This window comes from Clarias gariepinus, chromosome 21 (genome assembly GCF_024256425.1).
Source record: "Clarias gariepinus isolate MV-2021 ecotype Netherlands chromosome 21, CGAR_prim_01v2, whole genome shotgun sequence".
Taxonomy (NCBI): Eukaryota; Metazoa; Chordata; class Actinopteri; order Siluriformes; family Clariidae; genus Clarias; species Clarias gariepinus.
This window is the reverse complement of record NC_071120.1, coordinates 20,080,499-20,104,374: the sequence shown is the minus strand read 5'-3', so window position 1 is coordinate 20,104,374 and position 23,876 is coordinate 20,080,499. Positions and strand designations below refer to the sequence as shown.

General features: G+C 37.1%; 1 protein-coding gene across 4 annotated transcripts in view; it reads right to left on the bottom strand.

The window, feature by feature from the left end:
• The window catches only part of bmp2k (BMP2 inducible kinase), a 58,459-nt gene that overhangs the window by 12,807 nt on the left and 21,776 nt on the right, over positions 1-23,876 (bottom strand). For 2 of the 4 annotated variants that reach the window (XM_053481552.1, XM_053481553.1), the window contains exons 2-12: positions 11,622-11,740; positions 11,126-11,231; positions 10,125-10,267; positions 8,235-8,356; positions 6,627-6,708; positions 5,309-5,441; positions 4,323-4,426; positions 4,140-4,219; positions 3,780-3,928; positions 3,431-3,618; positions 140-259 (exon numbers count right to left, since the gene is read on the bottom strand). In XM_053481552.1, coding sequence (XP_053337527.1) covers positions 140-259; positions 3,431-3,618; positions 3,780-3,928; positions 4,140-4,219; positions 4,323-4,426; positions 5,309-5,441; positions 6,627-6,708; positions 8,235-8,356; positions 10,125-10,267; positions 11,126-11,231; positions 11,622-11,740 — 1,346 coding nt within the window. The remainder of the gene's footprint in view (positions 1-139; positions 260-3,430; positions 3,619-3,779; positions 3,929-4,139; positions 4,220-4,322; positions 4,427-5,308; positions 5,442-6,626; positions 6,709-8,234; positions 8,357-10,124; positions 10,268-11,125; positions 11,232-11,621; positions 11,741-23,876) is intronic. The other 2 variants (XM_053481554.1, XM_053481556.1) reach the window with 1 other exon arrangement.

Genomic DNA, 23,876 nt, shown 5'->3' with positions numbered 1-23,876 from the left:
AAGACGACCACTTATTAGATACTATTACTTATTAAATCATGATAATTATATCAAATTAGTGTATGCTATACAGTGACTTTCTCCTTTAAAAAGTGGGTTAAATGTGGCAGGCTGCTACGTGCATGTGTGTTTTACTCACCAGAGCTGCATAATGCTGCTGCTGTGGGTGATACATGGACTGCTGCATCAGCATCTGTTGGTGAAGCATATGCTGCTGCTGCTGCTGCATGTGGAGGCTCTGCTGCATGGCCTGATACTGCTAAAAGATAAAGACAGTGATTTTTAGGTAATCCCCCTTTGAGGAAATGCCTATACATCTTAATTCAATCTATGTCTATTAGTATACTTAAAGAGATCACACAAAAGGGTCTTAAACAAGACTTAAAATCAGTTAACTGATTTTAAGTCTGTGTTTGTAATACAGCAGATCGCACATACAGTATTTCTATTATTACACCATCTCTTGACCTTAACTACTGACGCTAACATGGGAATAACAACAAAACAACCTCATCCTGATCATCCTGTTTCAATAAACATAGCAAAACCAACCAGGGTTAAGCGGTAAGCCCTGTTCAGCTAATACCGAACACATGTCCTGGTCACATGCGGACAAGAGGGGAAAACTGCTTTCGAGCAGCCGTAAGACAGCTGTGTTAGGCCGTCTATCCCATTAACAGAGTAATACACAATTAACCAGATGACCACCTGCTGTGCTCCCCAATACAGTCTGTCTGGTTCTCATTCAAACACATGGCCCACACTGCCATCTGTCTGTGTGCGACTGAAATAACTAAAATCAGAACTCTGCCAGAGTCGATAAGCCCACACTAAATCAATTAACATGTGTGGCATTCCATGAAGAAAGCTAATAAAATTAAAAGTTATCTGAAATAGCCTTGCCTAACAATCCACCCTTAAGCACAGTCTGTTCCCGCTAATATAAGACGGAATGTACCGATTAAACTTCAATTGTGTGTACACAATATCCAAACAACGTCTTTCAAAGAAAAAAAAAAATTCTGTGTGTAACAAAGCAGAAATTCATATGATTATATGAACTGGCAGTATATATTACAGGCCCATAAATACCCAAATGCATGCAAATAATAACCTCTTTAAAGGATCGTTAAATCACAAACATAGCTTTTTACGCAATTTGTACAGCTAAATTATAAGAAAAACCTTCCCCACAGTGTTCGTCTGAAGGTACTTATGGTTAGTAACCTAGTAACCCAGTGATAGGATCTATCAAACCTCAAAGGACGGAAACTTCAAAGCACTTTTATGTCGCTCTGGATTACAGCATCTGACAAATGCCTAAATGTAAATGTAAGTGACAAAAAATACAATTACTTTTTAATTGAGTGCTCTCTCTCTCTCTTATTTCAATTTTATTTTATTTATATTGTGCTTTTAATAATGGACATGATCACAAAGAAGATATACATGATTCAAAAAATTAAATACTTTTAAAAACCTTTGAGTTTCAAGGAACCGAGTCACTAAAATGTCACTTACCATCACTACTTCCTGGTTTACTGGGGTTTCTCAACTCAAAACACTGGAAACGTATCCGTCTGTGTAATGAATCTATATACTAAACGAGTTTCACTTTTTGAATTAAATTACTAAAAATAAATCAACTTTTTAATAAAATTCTAATTTATTGAGAAGCACCCGTATCCATGGCCAAACGTTTGTAAACATTCATGTAATTTCCAGATTTAGACCCTCATTGCTGCTATAATAACCTCCACTTTTCTTGCAAGTCGGTTTACTAGTTTTTGAATGGTTCCTGTGGGGATTCTAGGAAGTTCAGACACAAGAGGTCAGCACGGATGTTTGAGAAGGCCTGGAATGAAGCCAGCAGTCATCTCAAGGGTGTTAAGAGGGGTTGAGGTCAGTGCTCTGTGTAGGACACTCCAGTTCTTTGGTTTGTTCACAGAGGCATTTGTCTCGCTTAAAAATGTTTGAGATGTTTGAAGTTGGATCCAGTGAAGAGAAAATATAATGTAACTGCGTGATAAGCAGTCCTGCTCGTACTTTTAGTAACAGAGTGAGTATACAGAAAAATACTTGTGAAACTGTGGAACTAAAAATACAGAGGAATAATTCTGCCATGTTTCAGGTTATACTGTATGCACTGTGCACTGGCACTCTCAAAAACTGGCACAAGTATTTGGCACCATTGTTCTTGCCTCATGTCTTTGTTGTTGCTTTCCCACTAAAATATTTCTAAACACAAAATGCTGTGCTGCAAATCAACTCCACTACATTTATCAATTTAAATAAAAAGGATCAAACATAAGGCGCTGAAACCACAAATTCTACAAGCATTCTCAAATCCTTATTCAACAACAAACAAGCATTATTAAAATGTATCTTTATATACCGACACCTCTCTCATATATGCGCCTAAAGCACTTACACCATTGTATGTGACGCTCACAAAAAGTTTCTTCCTTTTCTTTATAAAATCAACCGCATCACTCTAAAAGTTATACTGTCACACAAAGCCACTGACACACTGCTATATTTACAGATCATAATAACTCTTTGATAACTAGCACCAGGAGCCAAGTGCATTCAGCAGGATGCTCTGCAAAATGCGGCCCAGCAAGTACGTGTGAAAAATCACAGATCATATCATATAGATGTTGAATAATTGCCAAAACATTTTTAAACATGGCTTCTACAGTAAGAGAGAGAGAGAGAAAGCAATTTAATAAAATCTGGTGTCATACAAGCTTATTTTATTTTTTAATCTTGATGCTCCAAAAATAAGTGCAGCTGACATGTTTACATGACAGATTCAAAGGCGTGTCTGATAATGAATCCACAACGCAGTTTTAGCTATGAGCTGTGATAAAAAATAAATAAATAACATGTGCTTCACTTTTTCAGTTATGCTGCACTGTTATAGATATAATAATTAATGTGCTGAACTGTGGTCAGAGCAATAGTCAGATCACATCCTCAACTGATGTGTGTAGTGGAATTAGTAGCACAGGTTAGCTTCAAATATGTTAGTCTCGAAATGAATATTTTAATGTACAAAGGGTCAAGACTTCCTTTATTTCTCTATATAATTTCCTGCTACACTACTGATTGGAGCCATGATTGGATTTCCTGCTTCAGGTCTGAAATGCTGGCGTCCCAGGAACTCCTTTATTGTAAAAATGGCTTGAAGTGAGTTCAGGACTGTATGGGGGATTGTGGCAAGGACTCCCAGGCGAGTTCCATTAACATGAAAATGGTGTTCATGAATGATTACGTGTAAAAGTTTCCACTTTTCCTGCAAGTAGCAAAATCAGTTTTCCTATCTTTAAGGATCAGGTGTCTGGCCATCTTCAAAAAGTTCACACCGTTCAAATGTTTTACTGTGGCTAAGAGTCTTGTGCCAATAGTAATTTACCCAATCAATTACCTGCATGTACTGCAGCTGCTGTGGACTGACTTGTTGCTGGTGGTGCAGGTTATGTTGTGGTGGTTGTTGTTGTTGTTGATGGTGCAGTTGTTGCAGTCTCAGGTCCCCAGGCTGCAGCTGCTGTAACACGCGGTTGTGCTGATTGCTGCTCTGCATCTGCACAGCTGCCTGCTGCCCGTTTCCTTGGGCTGAAACGAAACCACACACACAGATTGTGAGAGCTAAACGCTACCTTCAGTTCACATGTTGTGGAAAAAAAAAAAAAAAGTTAGATTTTTGCTGAAAAAGAGTCCAACACAAGACTAAGTATGTGTACTGGACAAAAAAAGAAAAGAAAACAAAGACATACGTTTCTGTCCGTTGCTGACTGCTCCTGGAGGGGCGTTCATTTTCACAGGTGTTACAGTGTTGGGCAGGGGCAGCACGTTGCTGTTGGCTGCTTTCGGCCTTTGCCTTGGAGCAATAGAGGTTTCCGTGGGACCGACGGAATCTGTTATTCTGCAAAAAAAATGTAAAATAATAATAATAATAATTATACACACACTCAGCACACAACTGTTTATCTTTTAAGATGAGTGAAAGTGGTCACTGCTGCCATTTTTATAGTGCACATGGAACTATAGGATCTCTAACTTTTTGTCGTGAGTTTATCCATTTTCGTGTAAAAGGAAAAAAAAAAATCTGAATTATTGTGTACAGTTTCAAATACCTGGCTTTTGTCTGGCTCTTCTTAGCAGCGATGTCACTGGCTGTTAGTGGCTCTGGTAGTGATGTGGGGAGGGGGGAATTCTGAAGAACAGAATCCAAATATTCATTCCATCAAATCATTAAAAAGAACTGCAACACTGCAATTATGACAAATGTATTTGTATATTATGGTGACGGAACCCACAAATAGATTTGGCACAGGACACTCCTTTCCAGCAAGTCTAAAGGCAAAGTAAGAGACTTGATAGATGTCTGGTCTTTTCTCTGGATCAGGCTCCAACATATATCCTACAAGTGTAAAAAATAAAACACCAGCGTTCACATAAACCTGAGTGAGAACCGTAATGCTGTGCTGCTCTTTGCACAATTATTTGAACAATTAATACTTTTTGCACGGTTACTTTTTTACACATAAAACTGCACATTAGTAGCTGCACTGCAATTAACCTCATTTCCCTTATTAGTTTTTTTGTGATTTATATTCTTTATTTATATGCTTCCTATATATCTTGTAGTTTTTGTTCTAGCATTGCACTAGTAACTTCTAGTCAGGTCACACATTACCCTGTGTATACTGACTCTATGTAAGATTTACAATGTGCGATCACATCTACAACCTGTCTGTGTTACTGTTTATTGCTGCTCGATATCTGAAATTTCCTTCAGGATCAATAAAGTATCTATCTATCTATCCATCTATCTATCCATCTATCTATCCATCTATCTATCCATCTATCTACCCATCTATCTACCCATCTATCTATCCATCTATCTATCCATCTATCTATCCATCTATCTATCCATCTATCTACACTTGGTTTGCCTTTAGTTTTGTATTGAAAGCTTGTTTTGTTTCACAAAATTATAATATATAATATTATATATAGTTTTATAAGAATTTTTCCCCTGGATGTTAAGTTGTTCAAAGAAAATATGAATGGAAGGATTTGTGAATGAATAACTACAGAGTAAAAAAAAAATTTACAATGTTTGATCACTACCAGGAGGTGGCAGTACAACAAAAGTAAACATCTCGCTGAGGTCTGATCCTCATCAGTGAAGCAGCTGTTTTAATGTAGCTCCTTCCTTTTTACCAGATGTGAATGAGGTTTAGAAAAGCAGATCTGCGTGAACGGGATATGATTTGACAGACAATGCGCTGGCACTTACTAATTAAGCAGTGCAGTTTGAAGGAAAACTTTGAGCTGTCTGGAACGCTGAAGATTCCGTCACATATGGCGACCTGACTCTCCCCAAATGGAAGTGTGAAGAAACACAGCTTGTACAACAAGCATCCAAGTGCCTAAGAAAGGTAGAGAACGTGAAATGTAAACTCGTTCATAATTGCACCAAAACAAATAGACGTGACATCAACCTGCACGCTGATGAGCACTGCAAGGAAACGAACAAGCATGTGTCAACATTGTCATGAACTTGTGCACAATTCTTTCTTTTTTTAACACAAAGCAATAACTGACAGGAAACATCCACACTCTGCTTATATATGACTGCTTTGTAAATAATTACTACAAAGCCGAGGCAGTGAAAAGTTCGGTCCATTGTAATCCATTCAGCTTAAGTGATTTATTCTGGTATATTCTTACACCCCTGTTTCCTTGGTTAAGAAAAAAAAAACATCTCTCTGCCTCACATCATGCAGAAAAGGAAGAACTTAAGCCATTACATCTATATTTAGAGTGGGACTCAGGAAATATCCTTTCCTTCTCTGCTTTTACTCTTCCACATTCATTTGAACTTCTTAAGGAAGTCCTATTACTACTACTTAGATTCTGTACATGTCCTCAGTTTCATGACTTTTTCGTGAACTTTTAAATCAGACTATACTTGGGTGTAACACAAGTGATAAATGACTACAAATAAAATGTAAATGTCAGTTCAGACAGATTTCTCCTCATGCATCAATTTAAAAAAAGTTTACATTGTGAATTACTGCGATTGTACACAGGGTGTTTTAGAATTCATAAAGCAAAATAAACAGCAGCAGCAAACAGCACTGCAGATCCTAATCATAAAAAACAAGAGACACAATACAAACTGCCAGGCTGTGTTAAACTAGAAACAACACCTCACATACTATAAATAAACTATACATAAATAAAAGAAACTTAGTGGCTGTTAAGACTCCTCTTTCACATTTGGATTCTTTTGGATATTGGATATGTTTTTTTTTTTTTTTTTTTTTTTTTAACGTGCAGGGAATAAACAGAAAAATAACAGCAATCCTCTTAGGGAAATCCTTCCCCATTACAAAACTCATTCCTGAAAGAAACCGGTTTGGCCTCTAGGTTCGTTTCATCTGCCTGGCCAAACCAGATCCTTAGCATAACAATGAGTTCATGCAAGCCACATACACCAAAGGACAAAAAAGGGGGGGATGGGTATGTGGTTTATGTGTGTGCGTGCGTGCATGCATGCTTGTGTGCGCGGATTTGAGTGGGCGGGAATGAGCGTGTGTATGTGTACCTACCCAGATATCAGCCTTGGTTGTGATGGCTTTCCCTTGGTACAAGTTAATCATCTCTGGGGCTCGATATGACAGGGTTGTGTACCTGCACACACAAAAGACAGGATCAAAGGTTCGTACTAGTTTCTGTTCCCCATCAGGACAGCAACTCCTTATAAATTACATAACTTTCACTTGGAGAAAAGTATAAGCATAAATTATTGATGCTTTAGAGCCATGTGGCTGTTTTCTTTTTAAAGTCAGCATTTTCATTACCCAGATTAAAACCTGGTTATCTCAGCCAAAAGGATCAGGCTTAGCCCTATTTGACCCATTCAACAAGACAACAAGACCCTACATGCTTAGAAATCAGCACGGAAGGTATTAAAGTAACACAATTAATGTTTGTTTTAAGTCTAGGTTATAAATTCTGTCGTCAAGTTGCGTTCTGAACTAAAAAGCTAATGCAGACCTAAAAATATAAACTTGGAAATATATAATCTTGGGTACAGAGCTTGAAATCTTGTCAGACATTACAGCAATCTTATCTTCTCCACAGCAGAGAAAGGATTAATTGTAATGGTGCTGATGATTTTAAAATCTGATTTTGTAGAGTAAAAAAAAAACATCACTAATCAAAGAAACAAAAGGGTAAGTCAAAAAAAGATCCCTACTTCGTTTATATTAAAACCTCTGTTGGTTGCACTGTCATATCAGCGCTTTTAGTCCAAGGCTACTGTCTCTCCAGTCAATGCTGTGCAGGTGTGAACGTGTTACATCAGTTCATTCTTAACTGCGATGCGAGCAAAAATAGATGCCTTTCATGCTCGTGATTTTCATGAAAGAAGAGCAGCGTGCAGTGATTAGTTTTTTTTTTCTGGTCTGAGGGTGTACCTGGTGCCTAAACAACCCTCCGAAGAGCAAAAGCGTTTGGATATCTGCAAACAAAATTCGGACCGATATTTAAGGAAGGTGAAAGTTTCTTTAAGAGAATCTTTACTGGTGATAAAACATGGATTGACGATAGACAATCAGGAAGTGACAATAGAGCTGCATTCGTGGCATTTGCATTCATTCACTTTTTAATGAGGGAATACGAAAGCTTATCGACAGATAGACAAAGTGTAGTGAAAAGCTAAAAGATTATGATGTAATGATGTAATTTGTCTTTTCTAAAAGCTGATTAAAATGAATTCTATGGATTATCTGAAGAATACGGATTATTTTTGACTCACCCTCGTCCATTTGTTCTAATACCATACTTGAGTCCCAAATACGACTTTTTGTAGTTTTTCTTTGAAAAACTTCTTTATTTTTTTTATGTGCCAATAATTTAGAGGTCACTGTGCTACACTATTAAGATTGTGGATGCATAAATGCATTACACACATTACAATACAGATTAATGTACTTAAAGAAACTAGATAGAAAATCATGCAAGAAATATATATATTTTTATTTGTGAAAACACTCTGAATAGTAAAACAACCTGGATAGTAAAAAGCGATTCATTTCACTTCTATAGGCAGCTGATCCTCATAACCAAACTGCTCGCATGAGAGGAAACCATTTCTGATCTTAATCTGATTGCTGATGTTAAACACTTCAACATTTTCACAACCCTGGGCTTACCTCTTAATTTCGTCCTCCACAGCAGTCACGCCATCTTTGAGTGGGTGCAGTACTTTGTGGGTGGCACTTCCAAAATCACACAGCACATAGTTCCCTTGGTCGTTCAAGAGGATATTTTCCACCTGCATGAAGACAAGAGTTTAAGTAGTGCTTGAGCAGTCCCGCTGCTCATGACAGACAAAAGTGGACGATTCAAGGTGACTGGCAACTTTGGCAAGTTCCCACAGCTGCCTGCCAAAAGCGTCCTTGATCCTGTCAGGCTGGGACTAATAAGGCTGTCATGCCTGGGTTTCCTTAAATTTCTGGCTAATAACATTATCAGGAGAGAATAACCGTCTTGGGAAATGAGGCTTAGTGTCACAGTTACAGTAGCAGAGCGACTAGTTAGGACAAGGTGCATTCATTTGCCTCTTTTTGGCTTTTCTTCCCTCCGTGTTTATGTATAATTACACACGGAGCAGGGCGAGATGCCACAACAACTGACAAAGGGCAGAAAAAGGAGGACAAAAAAAAGTGAGAGAAGACTAAATTAGAGAGCACAGTCTGAAGCAGAGATGCTTTTACATTAACTAAAGTCCTGATAGGAGTTTGCACTAATAAACTCAAAAGATTCTCAATTTACCTTGACTGAATGTGCCATTCAAACAGGAGAATTAAGATTATTAAAATGAGATGAGGATGGAGGCGGAACTTTCCATGTTCCATGGCAATATCATAGCCTTAAACCTTTCAATAACCTTCCTAAATGAGCATGCACCCAAAATTTATTAGAGATGGGGGAAAAAATTAATTCAGCTATGAATCGTGATTTTTTTGCGTGGTGATTCACATTTTGCTACACTAATGGCAAAAATAATAATAATAAAAAAAAACTAAAAAAAAAAAAAAAAGAATTTAAAAAATATATATGCTTGAGTGGCGCAACATTATCAAAAAACACACAAGATCTACTGCCGTTGGGCTGACGGTATAGAACATAGAAAAACAAAAACCAGTACATATAAAAACAGTTTTTATTCTAATGCTGCTATGAAAAAATTTGCAAATAATGTGCAATAAGAATCGATTATTTATGCAATATCTGCAATTAATGCCATTGATGTAATTAATGCAAAAATTATCACTGTTGATAGTGCAATAACGGAATGTATACTTTGTGGAAGTGTGTGTGTTTGTAAGTAGGTTAACTTTTTTTTTTTTTTTGCATCGCGGAATGCCACTTTTAATTTCGATGTACTTGCTGCAATAAAAATAAAGACTATTCTATTTTATTTAAATTACAAGCCTCCAAACTTACCAATCTTTAAACTCAGAGAGCGAATTAGTCTCAAACCCACTCATTACACAAGTCTCAAAACACCACAAACGTTAATTAGTCGAAAATTATGTGCGCTAGATGCCCCACGTGCCCGAGCGCACGCTACCCTCAACCCGCACAATGACTTTTGAGTTTTGAGACTTTTTTTCATTTAAGGCTGTAAAACATCACTGGTTTTATATAATCCTACAGCTGGTATACACTGAACTAAAACTGAAATAAAAATCATATCAGATGACTGAGATACATGCTGCTCAGTAAAAAATCTCATTCTGTACGGTTTAAATCCTGCTCTTGGTTTTTTAAAAACAAAACTACTTTTTTAAAACAAACTTTTTTTAAAGGTTTAAAATTGTAACAAAATCGGGAAAATTGTATTATGAATGGTAAATATTTAATAAATCGCAATAAACTCGCAATTTTAATCGAATTCACACCTAGGTTTCATGATAATATGGTATCGGGTGGTGTCTGGTGATTCTTTTCCCAAAGATCTATATATAAAATGTTGGGATGTCTGGACAGCTGATTTTTGAAAGATTTGGCTTGAGAATCCATGAAATGAGTCGTACCTTTAGGTCTCTGTGGATGATTGAGGTTTTGCACTGGTGCAGTCTGGCCACAGCTTCACAAGTGTCACAGAAAATGGTGAGAACCTCAGGCTCTGTAAAACCACCATTCAGCCGCTGGTTCATCTGTTTTACTACTTGACCCGCTGTAAAGAAAGGTTGCGATTACTGTCCTTTTAGGCACTGAAAAAAAAAACCTTAATGTAAACCAGGCACCAAACACAGTATGGCTGTACAGTAAGTCCGTTCTGGAAGTACGTTCGTAAGTCGGATTTGTTCTCAAGTCAAAGTGAGTCTTATACAACTTTGACTCAAATACACAATATAAAGCAATCTACTTGCCTAAATTTAATATCTGAAATCATAGCCACATGCAAGTCAAGTCCTTAATCTTACATATATGAAATGCAACAAGGTTGTCTGTGCGCTTGAACGAACACCATTTTGTCCCAGAGCTGTTTTCCAGTGTATTAGACTGTGAACTCTGTTTTGTGGAGGATTTTCCGAAATAAGTGTCATCCTCCATCAAGACGGCTTTACAGGACAGACATTTCCTATTATCGTGCTCCTGGACTGATTCATTGAAACCGGTGGGGCCGACTCATTTCTCCTGCACCCCTCCACACACATACAATATACCGGACTTTGGATATTTTAAACATTTACTTACACACTGAAAATATTGTATATAATTGTAAATATTGGTATCTGGTGCACTAGTGTCCATTTCTTTCTTCTGTCCAATACACATGAGCTACTTCAATTATTGGTTCGTATCTACGAATGCGGTCTGTTCAAAAGTCGAATGTTCGCAAGTTGGGGACCAACTCTGCAAAGCGTTCAAAAAAAACCCCACCAAACTCAGCCCAAAATTTACACACTTTCATGTGCAATAGTGAAAATCTATTTATTTAACATGGAGCAGGAAACAGGGGAATATGTTTCCTGAATGATTAGTAATGCACAGAAGCATTGCATTATAAGTGTAGCGGAGTTGTCCTGACCTTTACAGAACTCCATAAGGATGAGAACCTCCCACACACTGTCTCCTACTGTGTTGATGATGGAGTCCAGGTAGCTCACTATGTTCTTATGGCCTGACAGCTCTTTCTGTTTGGACAAAACAGACAGGCAATAGTAGAAAGAAAAAAAAAACTAATACAGAGGAAGCTCATATCAGAAATTCATTAGAATAAAAACATGAAGTTATGTAATGTTGTGGCAAGCAAGAGAGCAAAGCAAACATACAATTTTTTTAAACAATTTGCACAAACATCCCAGCCGTACTATTTGTTAAATACATGTAATCTTTTTTTTAAAAAGAAAAAAAAATGTTTAATAAGCTACTAATTGGCACTGGAGGGGTTGAAAAAACACCAATTATTTACACATGATAAAGATTCCATGATTATAAATTGTTAAAGTACAGACTGAAGAGGTTCACTGTGTTCTCAGATTGTATCGGATGATGTGCTGTCCTGGCTTATTTTAGCGACTCACCATGATCGTAACCTCTCGCTTAAAGACGTTTAAATCATGCACATTATTCACATACATCCTCTTCAGAGCACATCGTACTCCGCTGTGGGTGCGTGCCAGGAACACCATGGAGAATCCTCCTAGGAACACACACAGAGCAAACACAAGACTATTAGAAACGCCTCTCACGGTGGGACACAAAGCTGATGTCAATGTGCGACCCTGGGAGCTCCATCTTGTATACTGTGCTGCAGAAAATGATCCTGTCATTGTGGATAAATTGCAAAATGTCATTACTGAGGACAGTCTGTTTCCACACTTTGATATTAAATCCACTCCATTAGCCACGCTAAAATTTCATTACCTGCTCCACATACAGGAAGGAAGCTCTAATGAGGAACAAGGCACAAGAGATATGAAGTTGACTCCGGGACACTGCGGGTCCAATTCCTCGACTCGACTAATTTCTTTAGCTATAAAGCATGAGGAGGGTCTATTTAAACCTCACCTTTAGGAGGGTTTCTTATGTGTCAGGGATTTCAGTAGGACCAGTGTTGAAAGACAAACAAACAAGAAGAAACATACACAACACAATATGCTTTTAAAGGAAAATAATTAATGACAGGACAGTGACGCAGAGAAGCAAAGTCGGTTACTTTTCAATCCCAGCACATCATGCATTTTATTCCTTTTATACTACAGACATTTGTCAATACTAACAATTGTTCATCAGAAGTCAACAGATCATACTTTGTATCCATTTATAGTTACAGTTAATGAACATTAAACAAGCTAGCTCTTTGTAATAATTCAGAGCAAGCATTTGTTCCTTCTCCAGCTTCTTTTTATTATTTTGAAGTTAAGAAGACCAAATGCAGTCTTCATGTATTATCTATACATATATCAAAACTGTACATTAAAGATATTTGCAAAAAAAATGATAGTTTTGGGGATGTAAAATGAGTGCACGCATGATGTAAAAACTAATAAATTAATTTTAATGCCATTTTCACAAATGTATTTGGCCAAGCTTGAGGTAACACGTTGGCATGGTTTCATCGCAATCGGCCCACAGGAAAGATGTGCTTCTTAAAATTTAAATAGAATACACCCATATATTTTAAAAAAAAGAAATAAATAAATTGACCTTGAAAAAAAAAAACAGTTTATCTCAAAACTCAACAGATGGCGCTGTACTGCTATCCGCAAGGTAAAAATACCACTGCTAAATTTGATGTACAGTCGACCCCTGAAATTTCAAATTTCTGAACCAGAGTTGTGAAAATCTGTAAATTTTGGATTTGGTTAAAAAAAATGTAAAGAAAAATGCCTATAAATGCCTATTTTATAGTTTGAACCCTAAATATTCTCCCACTTAAATTTTATTTAAAATACATTAGCCTTTAAAACAAGAAAAAATTTAAAAAAAGATTGTAAAGGTAAACCCGTATACTGTACAGTATTTTACTGCTTTGTCTGCCGCAGTGGTAGAATGTAAAATAGTGTTGGTACTGTGGGGTAAACACAGTAATAATACACCATCCCAAGTCGCGTTTTCCTCTACGGTCGTTTTGTGTTCTTTCTACCATACAAAAAAAATCTATACAGTATTATATTTTATATGGAAATTTAGCTGAATTAACCTTAATATTTATGCTACAAAATGAGTAAATTATGTTGTTCTTAATAGTTTAGTGTTAAAACGCATGAAAACCTATATATATTGGCACGAAAAAAGCCTTAAAAAAAATGTGCAGGATATTTACAGTTTCAGCGTAATTGCAGTGGTTTCTGCAAACAATAATAGCCGGGTTCTAAGGCATCTTAAATCGGGGTGAGGAAAAGCAGGACACCACATCCCCTGAGAAAGGAGGAGAAGGAAGTAAAAAAACGAAAAAGAAAAAAACTCATGTTAAAACCCAGAGCTCTTTCCACCATCTGAAGTGTGAAGCTTTCACACAGAGAATCCCAGTGATGCCAGAAACAAGCAAACAGTGGCAAAGAGAGCCATGCCTCCACAAGGTCTGGCCCATTCGAGGAGGGATGAATGAACCGTAGCAGCATCTGACCTGCCAGCCATTTCTCATTAACGCCAAGCTGAGTCACACTGTGGGACCCACAAAGCAGAGCCTACAATGGTGCGCTTGTTGCCTGACAAAGTCTCTTAGCTGACCTGAATAGGGAACATATTTGGATCGAGAGCCAGCAAGACAGACCTGGGAAAAAAAATGGGGACCCACAATGCAGCTTTTTTTTTGTAGTTGTTGAGGTATCGAATCGTGTTCGTGATCAGTTTTAAATAGATATCCGAGGTAAAACGGACATGGGATTACGGACTCATCTACAGAGGAACAGCTTTACTTTTAGCTAAGCGTTTCAGTGGAAAACCCATGCTGCATGCATCATAATTACCTGGCGACCTGCTGCAACTTTCGCCGTTTCAAAAGTAAGCGAGCTGGGGATACATTTTCAGAAAATGGGAACATTTTGATCCAACGGTCGACAGAATGATGTAGATTTGGAGCACTGCTTTGCATGTAAGGCTTGACTAAACAAATGAGCTTTGCTAGATTGTTATCAGACACCAATCAAATTCGCTCAAGTTTTTTTTTTTTTTTTTTTTTTTTTTAACACACATGCTCCATTTGCCAAAAATATGCTCTTGATATTTAATTATGTTAGCCCTATGATAACGGAAAGGCCAGGAACACACAAGCCAAACTGCACTGCACATTTGTATCATTACCCCTCAGGAGATAAACTTATCTCTGTACGCTACAGTGAGCAGCTAATCAACTCACTGAGAGAGTGCAGATACAGCATACACACATGCACGCGCGCGCACACACATGCACACACTCACGCCCACACAGTCTGGCACCCAGGCTAGGCATTTAAGGCACGAAGAGACTTTGCAAAGCCCCGAGTTGTGCTTTGCAGGAAGGGGTGTTTCATCTCTTACAGCAAAGAAAAATGTGTCAGGAGTGCCCGAGCAGCTGCATGTTTATTATTCATCCTTAATACTCTGCCCTGGTTTTAGGACATGACTTATTCTAAAACACACAGCACCAACTGTGATACAGAGAATGTATAGTGAGAAACTTAAGCTAAGAAAGTCAGTAAACTCTAACTCTCCAGCACTTTGCCATTTATGCTCTATTAAGTTTTACTTTAACCCTTATGTTGCATTCATTTATGGCTCACACTCAATGTTCCCCGTCACTTCATTTTATTTCCATTATAAATCCACAATGATACATACTGTATATCAACACCTAATGCTATATTACATCTTTTTATCATCAACTTCAGCTTCTGTGAGCATTACAAGTTTTGAACCTGTATTTACGCTCAAAAGTTTGGGATCACTTTCTAACTCCATGGTGGTTCCTGATTTTTTTTTTTCTACACTGTAAAGCAATGCTGAAGGCGTCTAAAATAAACAATAATCTCCTTTAAACAGTTGATATTGAGATGTATCTGCTACTTATGCTCTGTAAATCCTTTATAATGGGTCTAATCTTAGCTGTTGTTTTGTTAATTAGTAATTTTTGAGGCTGGTAACTCTAAATGAACGAAAGAAGTTTTGGTCTTGCTTTCCTGCGATGGTCTTCATGAGAGACAGTTTTACATGGTGCTTGATGGGTTTTGCAAATGCACTTAATAATACTGTTTTTGCATGAACTGTTCCAGAAAGGCTGACCTCTATGTCTTAAAATAAAAACTGACTGATGTTGTAACATTTACCTAATTCCATATGTGCTATTTCATAGTATTGAAATCCCCAGTATTGTTTAAATTAAATTTTTAGTTTTCATATACAGTCATACACATTGCGATATGCAGTGAAATGCTTATACGACCACCCGTGACCTTAAAAAAAGATCAATAATAAATAACTTATGGAATTTAAAAAAACTTTAGCAAAAATAAAGCTATAGAAGATAAAGAAAAAAAAAACTTTGGCCATGCAAATATAGAAAATATAGAATACTTTAGACTGGGTGCATGTAAATATGCATGAACGTGTATATGCAATGTCCAGGGTGATGCAACATGCAAATGTCCATAAATGTGCAATGTAGACTGTAGAAAACAAACAATTATCATTAAACAAAAACAAAGAAATTTGCAAGCAATCCCAAACTTTTGAGTGGTAGTGTATGTCGGGCCAGACTTATTTACCCTCTCATACAACTCGTGTTTTTTTTTGTTTAGTTTTTTTAGGGGGGGAGAACATTATATAGAAATAGAAATGACTGACTACAACAAATACTGAGATGAAACCTATTGTACTTTTTTAATCACAAAGTACTTAACTGAAATGTTTACTATATATATATATATATATATATATATATATATATATAATATGCTTATATATATAATATAATATGCTTATATATATAATATAATATGCTTATATATAATATGCTTGACCCAGAAACTGTATGAATTCTTTATATTTATAATATTAAAGTAGCCCTGCTGTCATTTCTATGACCCTGGACCTGGTTTCAAACCTGGAGTAATTCACAGCTTGGAGTGTTTTCACAGATGCAGTATTCAATTAGTTTGAAACAAACTTTGGTGTGGTTTCTCCTTTTGGTTTAGTTAGGTTAAGCAGGTGTAAGAATACGGCACAGCACGTTTAGATTAGAGCCTGAATAAACTTCAGGAACTGAACCCAACAACATGTATATCTTAAAGGCTTTTTTTTTTTCTTTAGTGTTTCTACTGACCCATAAGGCACACACTGAGCTAAAGGATTTAAACTTAATGTCATATGTTTTGATTATCTGCCAGAATAAAAAAAAAGAAAAAGAAAAAAAGAAAACTCTAGATGCAGGCAGTTTTTTCTGTGATGGCACATGACTGCAGATAGTTTAGGACAGACATTCAAAATTACAAAAATTTTCCAACAATGAAAGTGGACTCCATGTTAACTTAAACCCCTGACCTGCTCTACTACTAATAACAACAACAACAACAATATAGCACACAGCATGACGGCAGATCAATCCCTGCTATTCGTTATCACCCAAATGAGGATGCGTTCCCTGTTGAGTCTGGTTCCTCTCAAGGTTTCTTTCTATCATCCTCTCAGAGATCATCCCCCCCCCCCCCTTCTGCCACCGTCAGCCTCGGCTTGCTTACTCAGGGACACATATTAAACCTATTTCCATAATCTTTCACTCTGCTGTATAAATAATAAAAAAAAGGTTTACAAAAACTACATAATATACAGTAGCTCTTTAAGTTCTAGTAATTTTTACACATTTTTGCTACCAATGGGTTCACTTTTTATTTTAACTCTTCGATGCAAGACCAAAACTAAAAGCAAACAAGTGAAAAAGTCTCTGATCCACTCTAATTTGGACTTGTGCACAAAGAGCAAAAACGGCTCAAAAATCTTAGATCTCTAAAACAGTCCTTTTGGGCAGACAGGTCAGAGATTTAGTAAATCTAAAAAGATGGTTAATTTTATATTATTTTTAAGCATTGTGATTCAACTGCACTAATGTTCATTGTCTCAAGCAGCTAAGTTTGGAAGCACTAAAAACTTGTTTTTTTCTCTCTGCCAATCTACAGTTCAGTAGGTAGCGTTTTTGCAGTTTTTAAAAGAAGAAGCGATACTCTTGCAAAATGGAAGTACATGTGGAAGATAAAAAAAACGGCTTGCATTTTCTGCAAAATGTCTTGGTTTAAGTTTAAGGATTTACTTTTTTTTTTATTTTAGACGGTTTAACATTTAAGGTTTACTTTAAATAGTTTCAAAGGTGTGAAACAATTCTGAATTTCAGAAAACCGAAAATAGTTGAATCAACCAACAAAAGATTGATTAAACTGCATAAATTACACAGCTCCTACTATTAAGGAAGCCTGGAGATTCCCCTTTTGCATTACTCAACTGGAAAACAGGACTTGAGAAATGCTTGAGTTGAAAACAGTACTACAAGGAAAATACTTTAGAGAAAAGGAAGTCACCAGCTTCAGAAATTTACAAGAAATCTGGGCATACCCATAAAAAACAGACATGACAAACAAACAAACAAACAAAAAAGCATGACACAGAATGATGTGCCTTGTAAAAGTCGGAGTTGCTTTAATCCAAAAGCATGAAGTTCACAGAATTGCTGCCCAGTTAAAAGCACTAACAGCCTCGACGCCCTTGACCTACATCGGACAAGGGGTTTAGTGAAGTGTAACCAGGTCAGAAGGCTCGTCAGAATGGTCGTAGAAGCAAAAATGGGACTGAAAATAAACCAAACCAGTAATTAGCTGTATCTAGCTCATTATAACATTGAAGCAGTGAAGGTAACTAAATAAACCGTGTCTGTATGCGAGTGTTACAAGTGAACAGCACTTATTTAGTTTGTGTACAGAGAAGCGGTCATGATAATCATGATGGTCGTTCTAATCTCATCATTTAAACCCTGGCTTATGCTTTGTGTGTGAAAACATTCCATGCATGGAAGGTTACCATGGCTGTATCTGTTTGGCAAACATGAGAGATGAGGGGAGATAAGATGCATCCAGTTTTCCTTTTCTCCAAAATTAGACAGCAGGGATAATAAAGTTCATACAGGATTATTGTTTCAACATTTACTTAAACAGTAAAATGCATAAATGCAAGACAAATTTGAAGACCTCACATCAGACATTTTAAATGGTCAAACTTAATTAAGGATGGAAATCTCCTGGAACCACCTCTTACGATATTACAAAAGAAATTTGTATTAAGAAACTTTTAGTATAACAAATTTATAAACCTCAATTTAATTTTTTTTTTTATATTTTGGTTTTGTTACAATTCTAAACAAGCTAAATAATTTGATCCTACCACACAGAATGCAGTGTCGCCTGCTAAGGTGTGAATAGTTTAGTGTGCGCCACCTGTAGGATTATAGAGGAATGGCAACCACCTCAAATTTATGAGGTGGAGGGGAAAAAAACGATGCATGAACAGTGACACTAAAATGTTATGTGTATGTGTAACAGGATCAAGTATGTAATGTTATGTGTAACAGGATCAGTGTTTTTCCCTGGAGGTAGGCGTGGCCAAATTAGTCACTTAATAGAGCCAATCAATTCAGCGCTTTTTTTCTCTGGGTCGGAATGGTCATATGCGTCACTCAACAGGCCCAATCTATTTAGCACTTTTCTTCTGAAGTGGGCGCGTGGCTGTGTGTCAGTCGACAAAGCCAATCAATTCAGCGCTTTCCCTTGAGGTGGGTGTGGCTATACGCATCACTCAGCAGAGCCAATAAACACGATAATTTACCATGTATACACAAAGTAGCGATGAAGACACAGAAACAACCGACAAGATTTACAAACTTCCACAATCCTCACCAAACACAAAAGTGTGACAAAGCATGGCTTACTCCAAAACAAAAGAAAAAAATTTAAAATATATACACAGTATATATAATTTTTTTTATTTTAAATGGTGAGTACACTATGAAAATGGAACCTTGCACCATAAATTAAAAATTGTTAAATCAAATTGTTGAGTAGAAGGGAAGTTATGAGTAGTTATGTGTCAGATGCTGATCAGCCTATTTTCAGCTTTAACCTTTTAACTATTTCTATTAAATCTTTTACATGTCAACCACAGGAACTAACACTAGTATATATTACACAATTCCAGCGCTAAAAGTTTTTTACAAACAAAATTTATACAAAGTGATTACTATGGTTTAAGTTGTTTACATCTGCAGCATTTCATCCGTTTACACAAAAGCTCGAGACTACTTGAGCGCCTTGGTGAAACCTTATAAAATAATTCATTTCCTCCAAGAAAATGATCTGAACCTGATTCATTTTCACTGCAGGAAACAAGATGTACCGTGGACACGCTGCCAAGCTTCACATGGCTCAGGACAGCTTACATCATGTTTTCATCAGCAACTAAATTTCATGAACAAGCGGCAAAAACATAACCTGTATATTATCTTATCTTATAAACAAAGCAATGTTCTTGAAGCCTTAAAAAAAAAAAAAAAAAACTTAGAGTCTGGGCTTTGACATGAGGGCTGTGTGTGTGACCTTGGCATGTCCTGGGCGTGTGGTCTTGTCTAGCTAGTCTTATCGGCAGGCTATAAATGTGCAACTCTCTAGGTACTCCAATCTCTTTTCTTAAGCAGCAGCAAAAGCAGCAAAATCTACTAATTTATCTTAATACTAATTATCTTGATTTCTGGACTTTTGTTGCACGTTTTTGTGCCTTGTTTTCCGAAATGTGATGTCCAGATTGAAGAAATAGCAAGCTTCGGAATGAAGTAAAAACTCCTAACTAAAGCCCAGCTACTAAAACCCATATTTAAAGTCATAACCTTTAATTACTTCGCTATACCTGTGAACCTGGGACAAAACATGTTGTGTCAGTTGTCTGTATTAGAAATGTGTGCAACCACTGTGTGAGAATGAGTAAACTTTATTACATTGATCAAGTAAATGTAGTAGTAAGAGCGGGCTTTCCTGTGGTTACGACGAGGTTCTATTACAGCAACACTTATTATAACACTTTAATGAGCAGGTTTTCTGTCAGTGCTTCATAAGTGGTGTATAAAACATACCAGAGGGAAAACACAAAAACAAAAACGAAACAAAAAAAAAGACGGGCCTGAGTTAAAGGAAAGACAATCTTTTAGCAACTAAGAAGTAAAATTATGTCTTTTTGTGTGTGACCTTAACTTACCAGTGATTAGGTCAACAGGAAAAGGCCTGCTGGTGTGGGTGTTTAAACCAGCTACTTATGATTATTTAATTTGTTTAGCACAGATTCGATGTTCTCCATGCGCATTTTCCATGCTTTTTATTTTATTTATTTTTTTAGAAAAGCCATGAGCCATAAGTAAAAGTTCAGACACAATTCTGTAAATAAAGCTGCTTCGTCAAATTGATAAAAACACCATATAAATAGGATTTTATTGAAATTTAAGCAATTACACCAACTGTACTGTGAAACTGTAACAAGCCTAATAAAGTAAAAAACTGATACTGACTTACATCTTATGTAAGTTATGGGGTGGATAAGACTTGCCTCAAGTTCAGATGGGGTAGAAATCAATTTAGTTACATACAGTAAAACCTTGTATTGAGAATAACTTATTTTGCAAATATTTTAACAAATTTTAACTTGATAAACGAGCAAGCGTGTTTTGCATTATTGAGTAGTATGTATATACTTTGTCTGCTAAGCATCAAGTGATCACAACTAAGCCAATGGTTCTTCTCTCTCTCCTGCAGGAATTTTCAGGAAAAGAAAAAGATACAGCCCATGGCCTCATGCCTCTCGGAGGAAGCATGTGTTAAGCCTGCAACCTTCTTGATTGCCCTTTAGAGAGCCCTAATAAGATGGGAGAAAACTTGACAAAACTGGGGAGGGGGGGGGGACAGGAATAAAACCCATTTTATTCCTGTCTACCTGATCAAATTGCTCACTCCAGGGCTTTTTTTAATTCAACTTGACCAGTGTTTTGCACACCTACTGCAAAACCACTTAGGTTTCTTTGGTTTCAAGAACAAAAGAAGGCGGCATTGCCGACCAAAACCTCACTAACAACTGTATTTCTGATGTGAGAGGAAACAAACAAAAAAAAAACAAAGTGGTGTAAGTACTGAAGACACTTTATAGAAAAGACATTGTCCAAAATATTATAAGAACAAATATATTAGGTTCTTTTTCTTTTTCCGTTTTTTCCCCCCAAAGATATTGTAATACAATTTTGTTTTAATTCATACCAAAACAAAAATGTTTGAAAATGGTTATATGACATCATGAAAACGTTTTTTTTCCCCACTCAGTTAATGTGAACATTTCGAGTCACGCCCCTACTGACCAAAGTACAATTTCAGCTCTTCCCACACAACTAACGGCAAATATTATTTCCTTTTGTAATCATTGTAAAAACACAATCAAACCACACAGCAAACAAACCAAAAATAAAAAATCAACACGTCAGACAGCAAATGAACTAATGGGTGACCAGCATGACCATAACTTTTTATTTATTTATTTATTAATTATGGAAACATCTGATTAAGCTCTACTTTAAAGAAGTAAGATCTAAATTGATGGTATGGCAGGACAATTCACTAAAACTCAGAGGCTTTACAACACTATGCCTGGAAAACCCCATTCCCAGCCTCCATCATTCCAGCTCCCTTCTCTCTCACACACATACACATAAACACAAACAGATGTCATGTGTCTGTCTATGGTCTCACAGGTGAGGAGTCTTGGGATGGCAGGTGGCTTAAGAAAGCCACTCAGCCCCAGTGGCGCTGCTCACCCGCGGACAGAGTCCAAATGCTCGGGGATCGAGTTCCCCAATAAATCACTGTGCTGTGGATTTTCTTCTGACTCTTCTTGAGCCATTTGTGTAGACAAAGCACCACATGCCTCCTTAACTCTGTGAGAAAAAGGGAGGGCGAGGAGTGCAGAACTGAGTCGAGAGAGGGCTTTATTGTCATAAAACAATGAGGGCAAATTACTGTTTGTGTGATTAATGTCAGTAAATAAGAGCCACCCTGAGGACTCTGCTCCCTGGTAGTGCTCAGAGTACACTCAAATACTGTTCAGGTCGACGCTATTTTTTGCGTGATTATTCTCGGTGGATTCTTATAAAACTGAGCTTCTGTAGTCACTAACTGTGTAAGCAAGCTTTAAAAAAAAAAAAAGTTATTTGTTGTTTGTATAGCAACAAGTTACACGGCATTTCATTAAATATATACGAAAATAAATCAAACAATACAACACTAGCAATACTGGAAAATGAAAATTTAATGCCAAATCAAACTCAAATCAAATAAAACCAAAAATCTACCGGTTATTTACAACGCTAGTAGTGGCTCAAACAGTTAAAACTCTGGGTTACTGATCAGAATGGTTATTTGTTCAAACCCCGGCACTGCCAAGCTGCCTCTGTTGAGCCACTGAGCAAGGCCCTTAACTCCACCTCCTCCTGCTGTATCCTGGCTGACCCTGTGCTCTCACCCCAGTTTCCTAGCTGACACATGCAATAATACTATTCAACTTTGCTGTAAGGTACATGAGAAATATTTTAAACTTAATCTATCTTGTAGGAAAAGAAGCAACGTCTTATTGCTTTAAAGATAGCGATTGTGTAATGGGGGCACAAACTAGTTGCAGGGGTCCATTTTAGCACATAACACCGGATATCCTGTGATGCAGGCTGCACACATGCGGGACATCTGTGACCTAACCTTCATGATTGAACATGTACGGACGTGTGTTCGTATCTTTGAAAGTTTGTAACTCAAATGCTCATATGTAGCATGATTAATGCCTTAATTTTAGGTGATGCAATGACCAAACACCCTAGTTAACAGGGCTACGCCGATGATTATATACTGTACACGACCATTTCCTATTTTCTACACTAAAGTCATTCAGGTTTCCAAGGCAACTTAAAACATGGAAAACATGTAGGAGGTTTAACTGCTTAGCTACCAATAAATTCATGATTTGTTTACCAGTGACAACAGTAAAAAAAATATTTCATGCTCACTGTTTCACTTCTATGTGTCAATCACTTCATACAAGACCCTGTGCCAAAGCTTATAATACCCATCTCTAAGGATAGCGTAGTTCAAGTTAAACAATAAAACGCCTCGAGTGAAATCCATTAAAATATCCTTGAAGCTCAACAATCCTGACGAGTGCAGACTTCTCAGCGGCCTCATTAACAGTCAACTCTATCGGGCGTAGTGTGGCACCATTAGCAGAACATTAGCTTGTTAGGTGATAGACACATGCTGAGACTTTAAAGGCCGAGAGAGATCTCGTCCATGAGAGCTGATGGAAGAGCCGTTCATAATCAACAGATCCGGTTATTATGAAGATTTTCTGTCCCAGGTCTAACAGCAGGATAAGTACATTTTTATTATTTAAACAACTTCATCAGCACCTCCTTGGGCATAACATATTACTGAAGATGCTTACTCATTCCAGCAATAATGTACTGTATCCACCTCTGATTGCTGCATTTGGGTTTGCGAGTAATACGCTGCACCTACGTGACTAAACCTTAAGTGTTTTCGCCAGGCAGGTCAAAGCAGAGATTCTCATCACGCCTTGCAACTAATTCAGAACCAGATTTTGTAGTTTGATCACCAACACACTCAGAATCAGGCTTTCCCTTATGAAAGATTTCCAAATACAGGTAGTCCCCGACTTATGAAAGAGTTCCGTTCCAGGAGCACGTTTGTTAGTCCGATTTGTTCTTTAGTCCGTCTTGTGAGAAA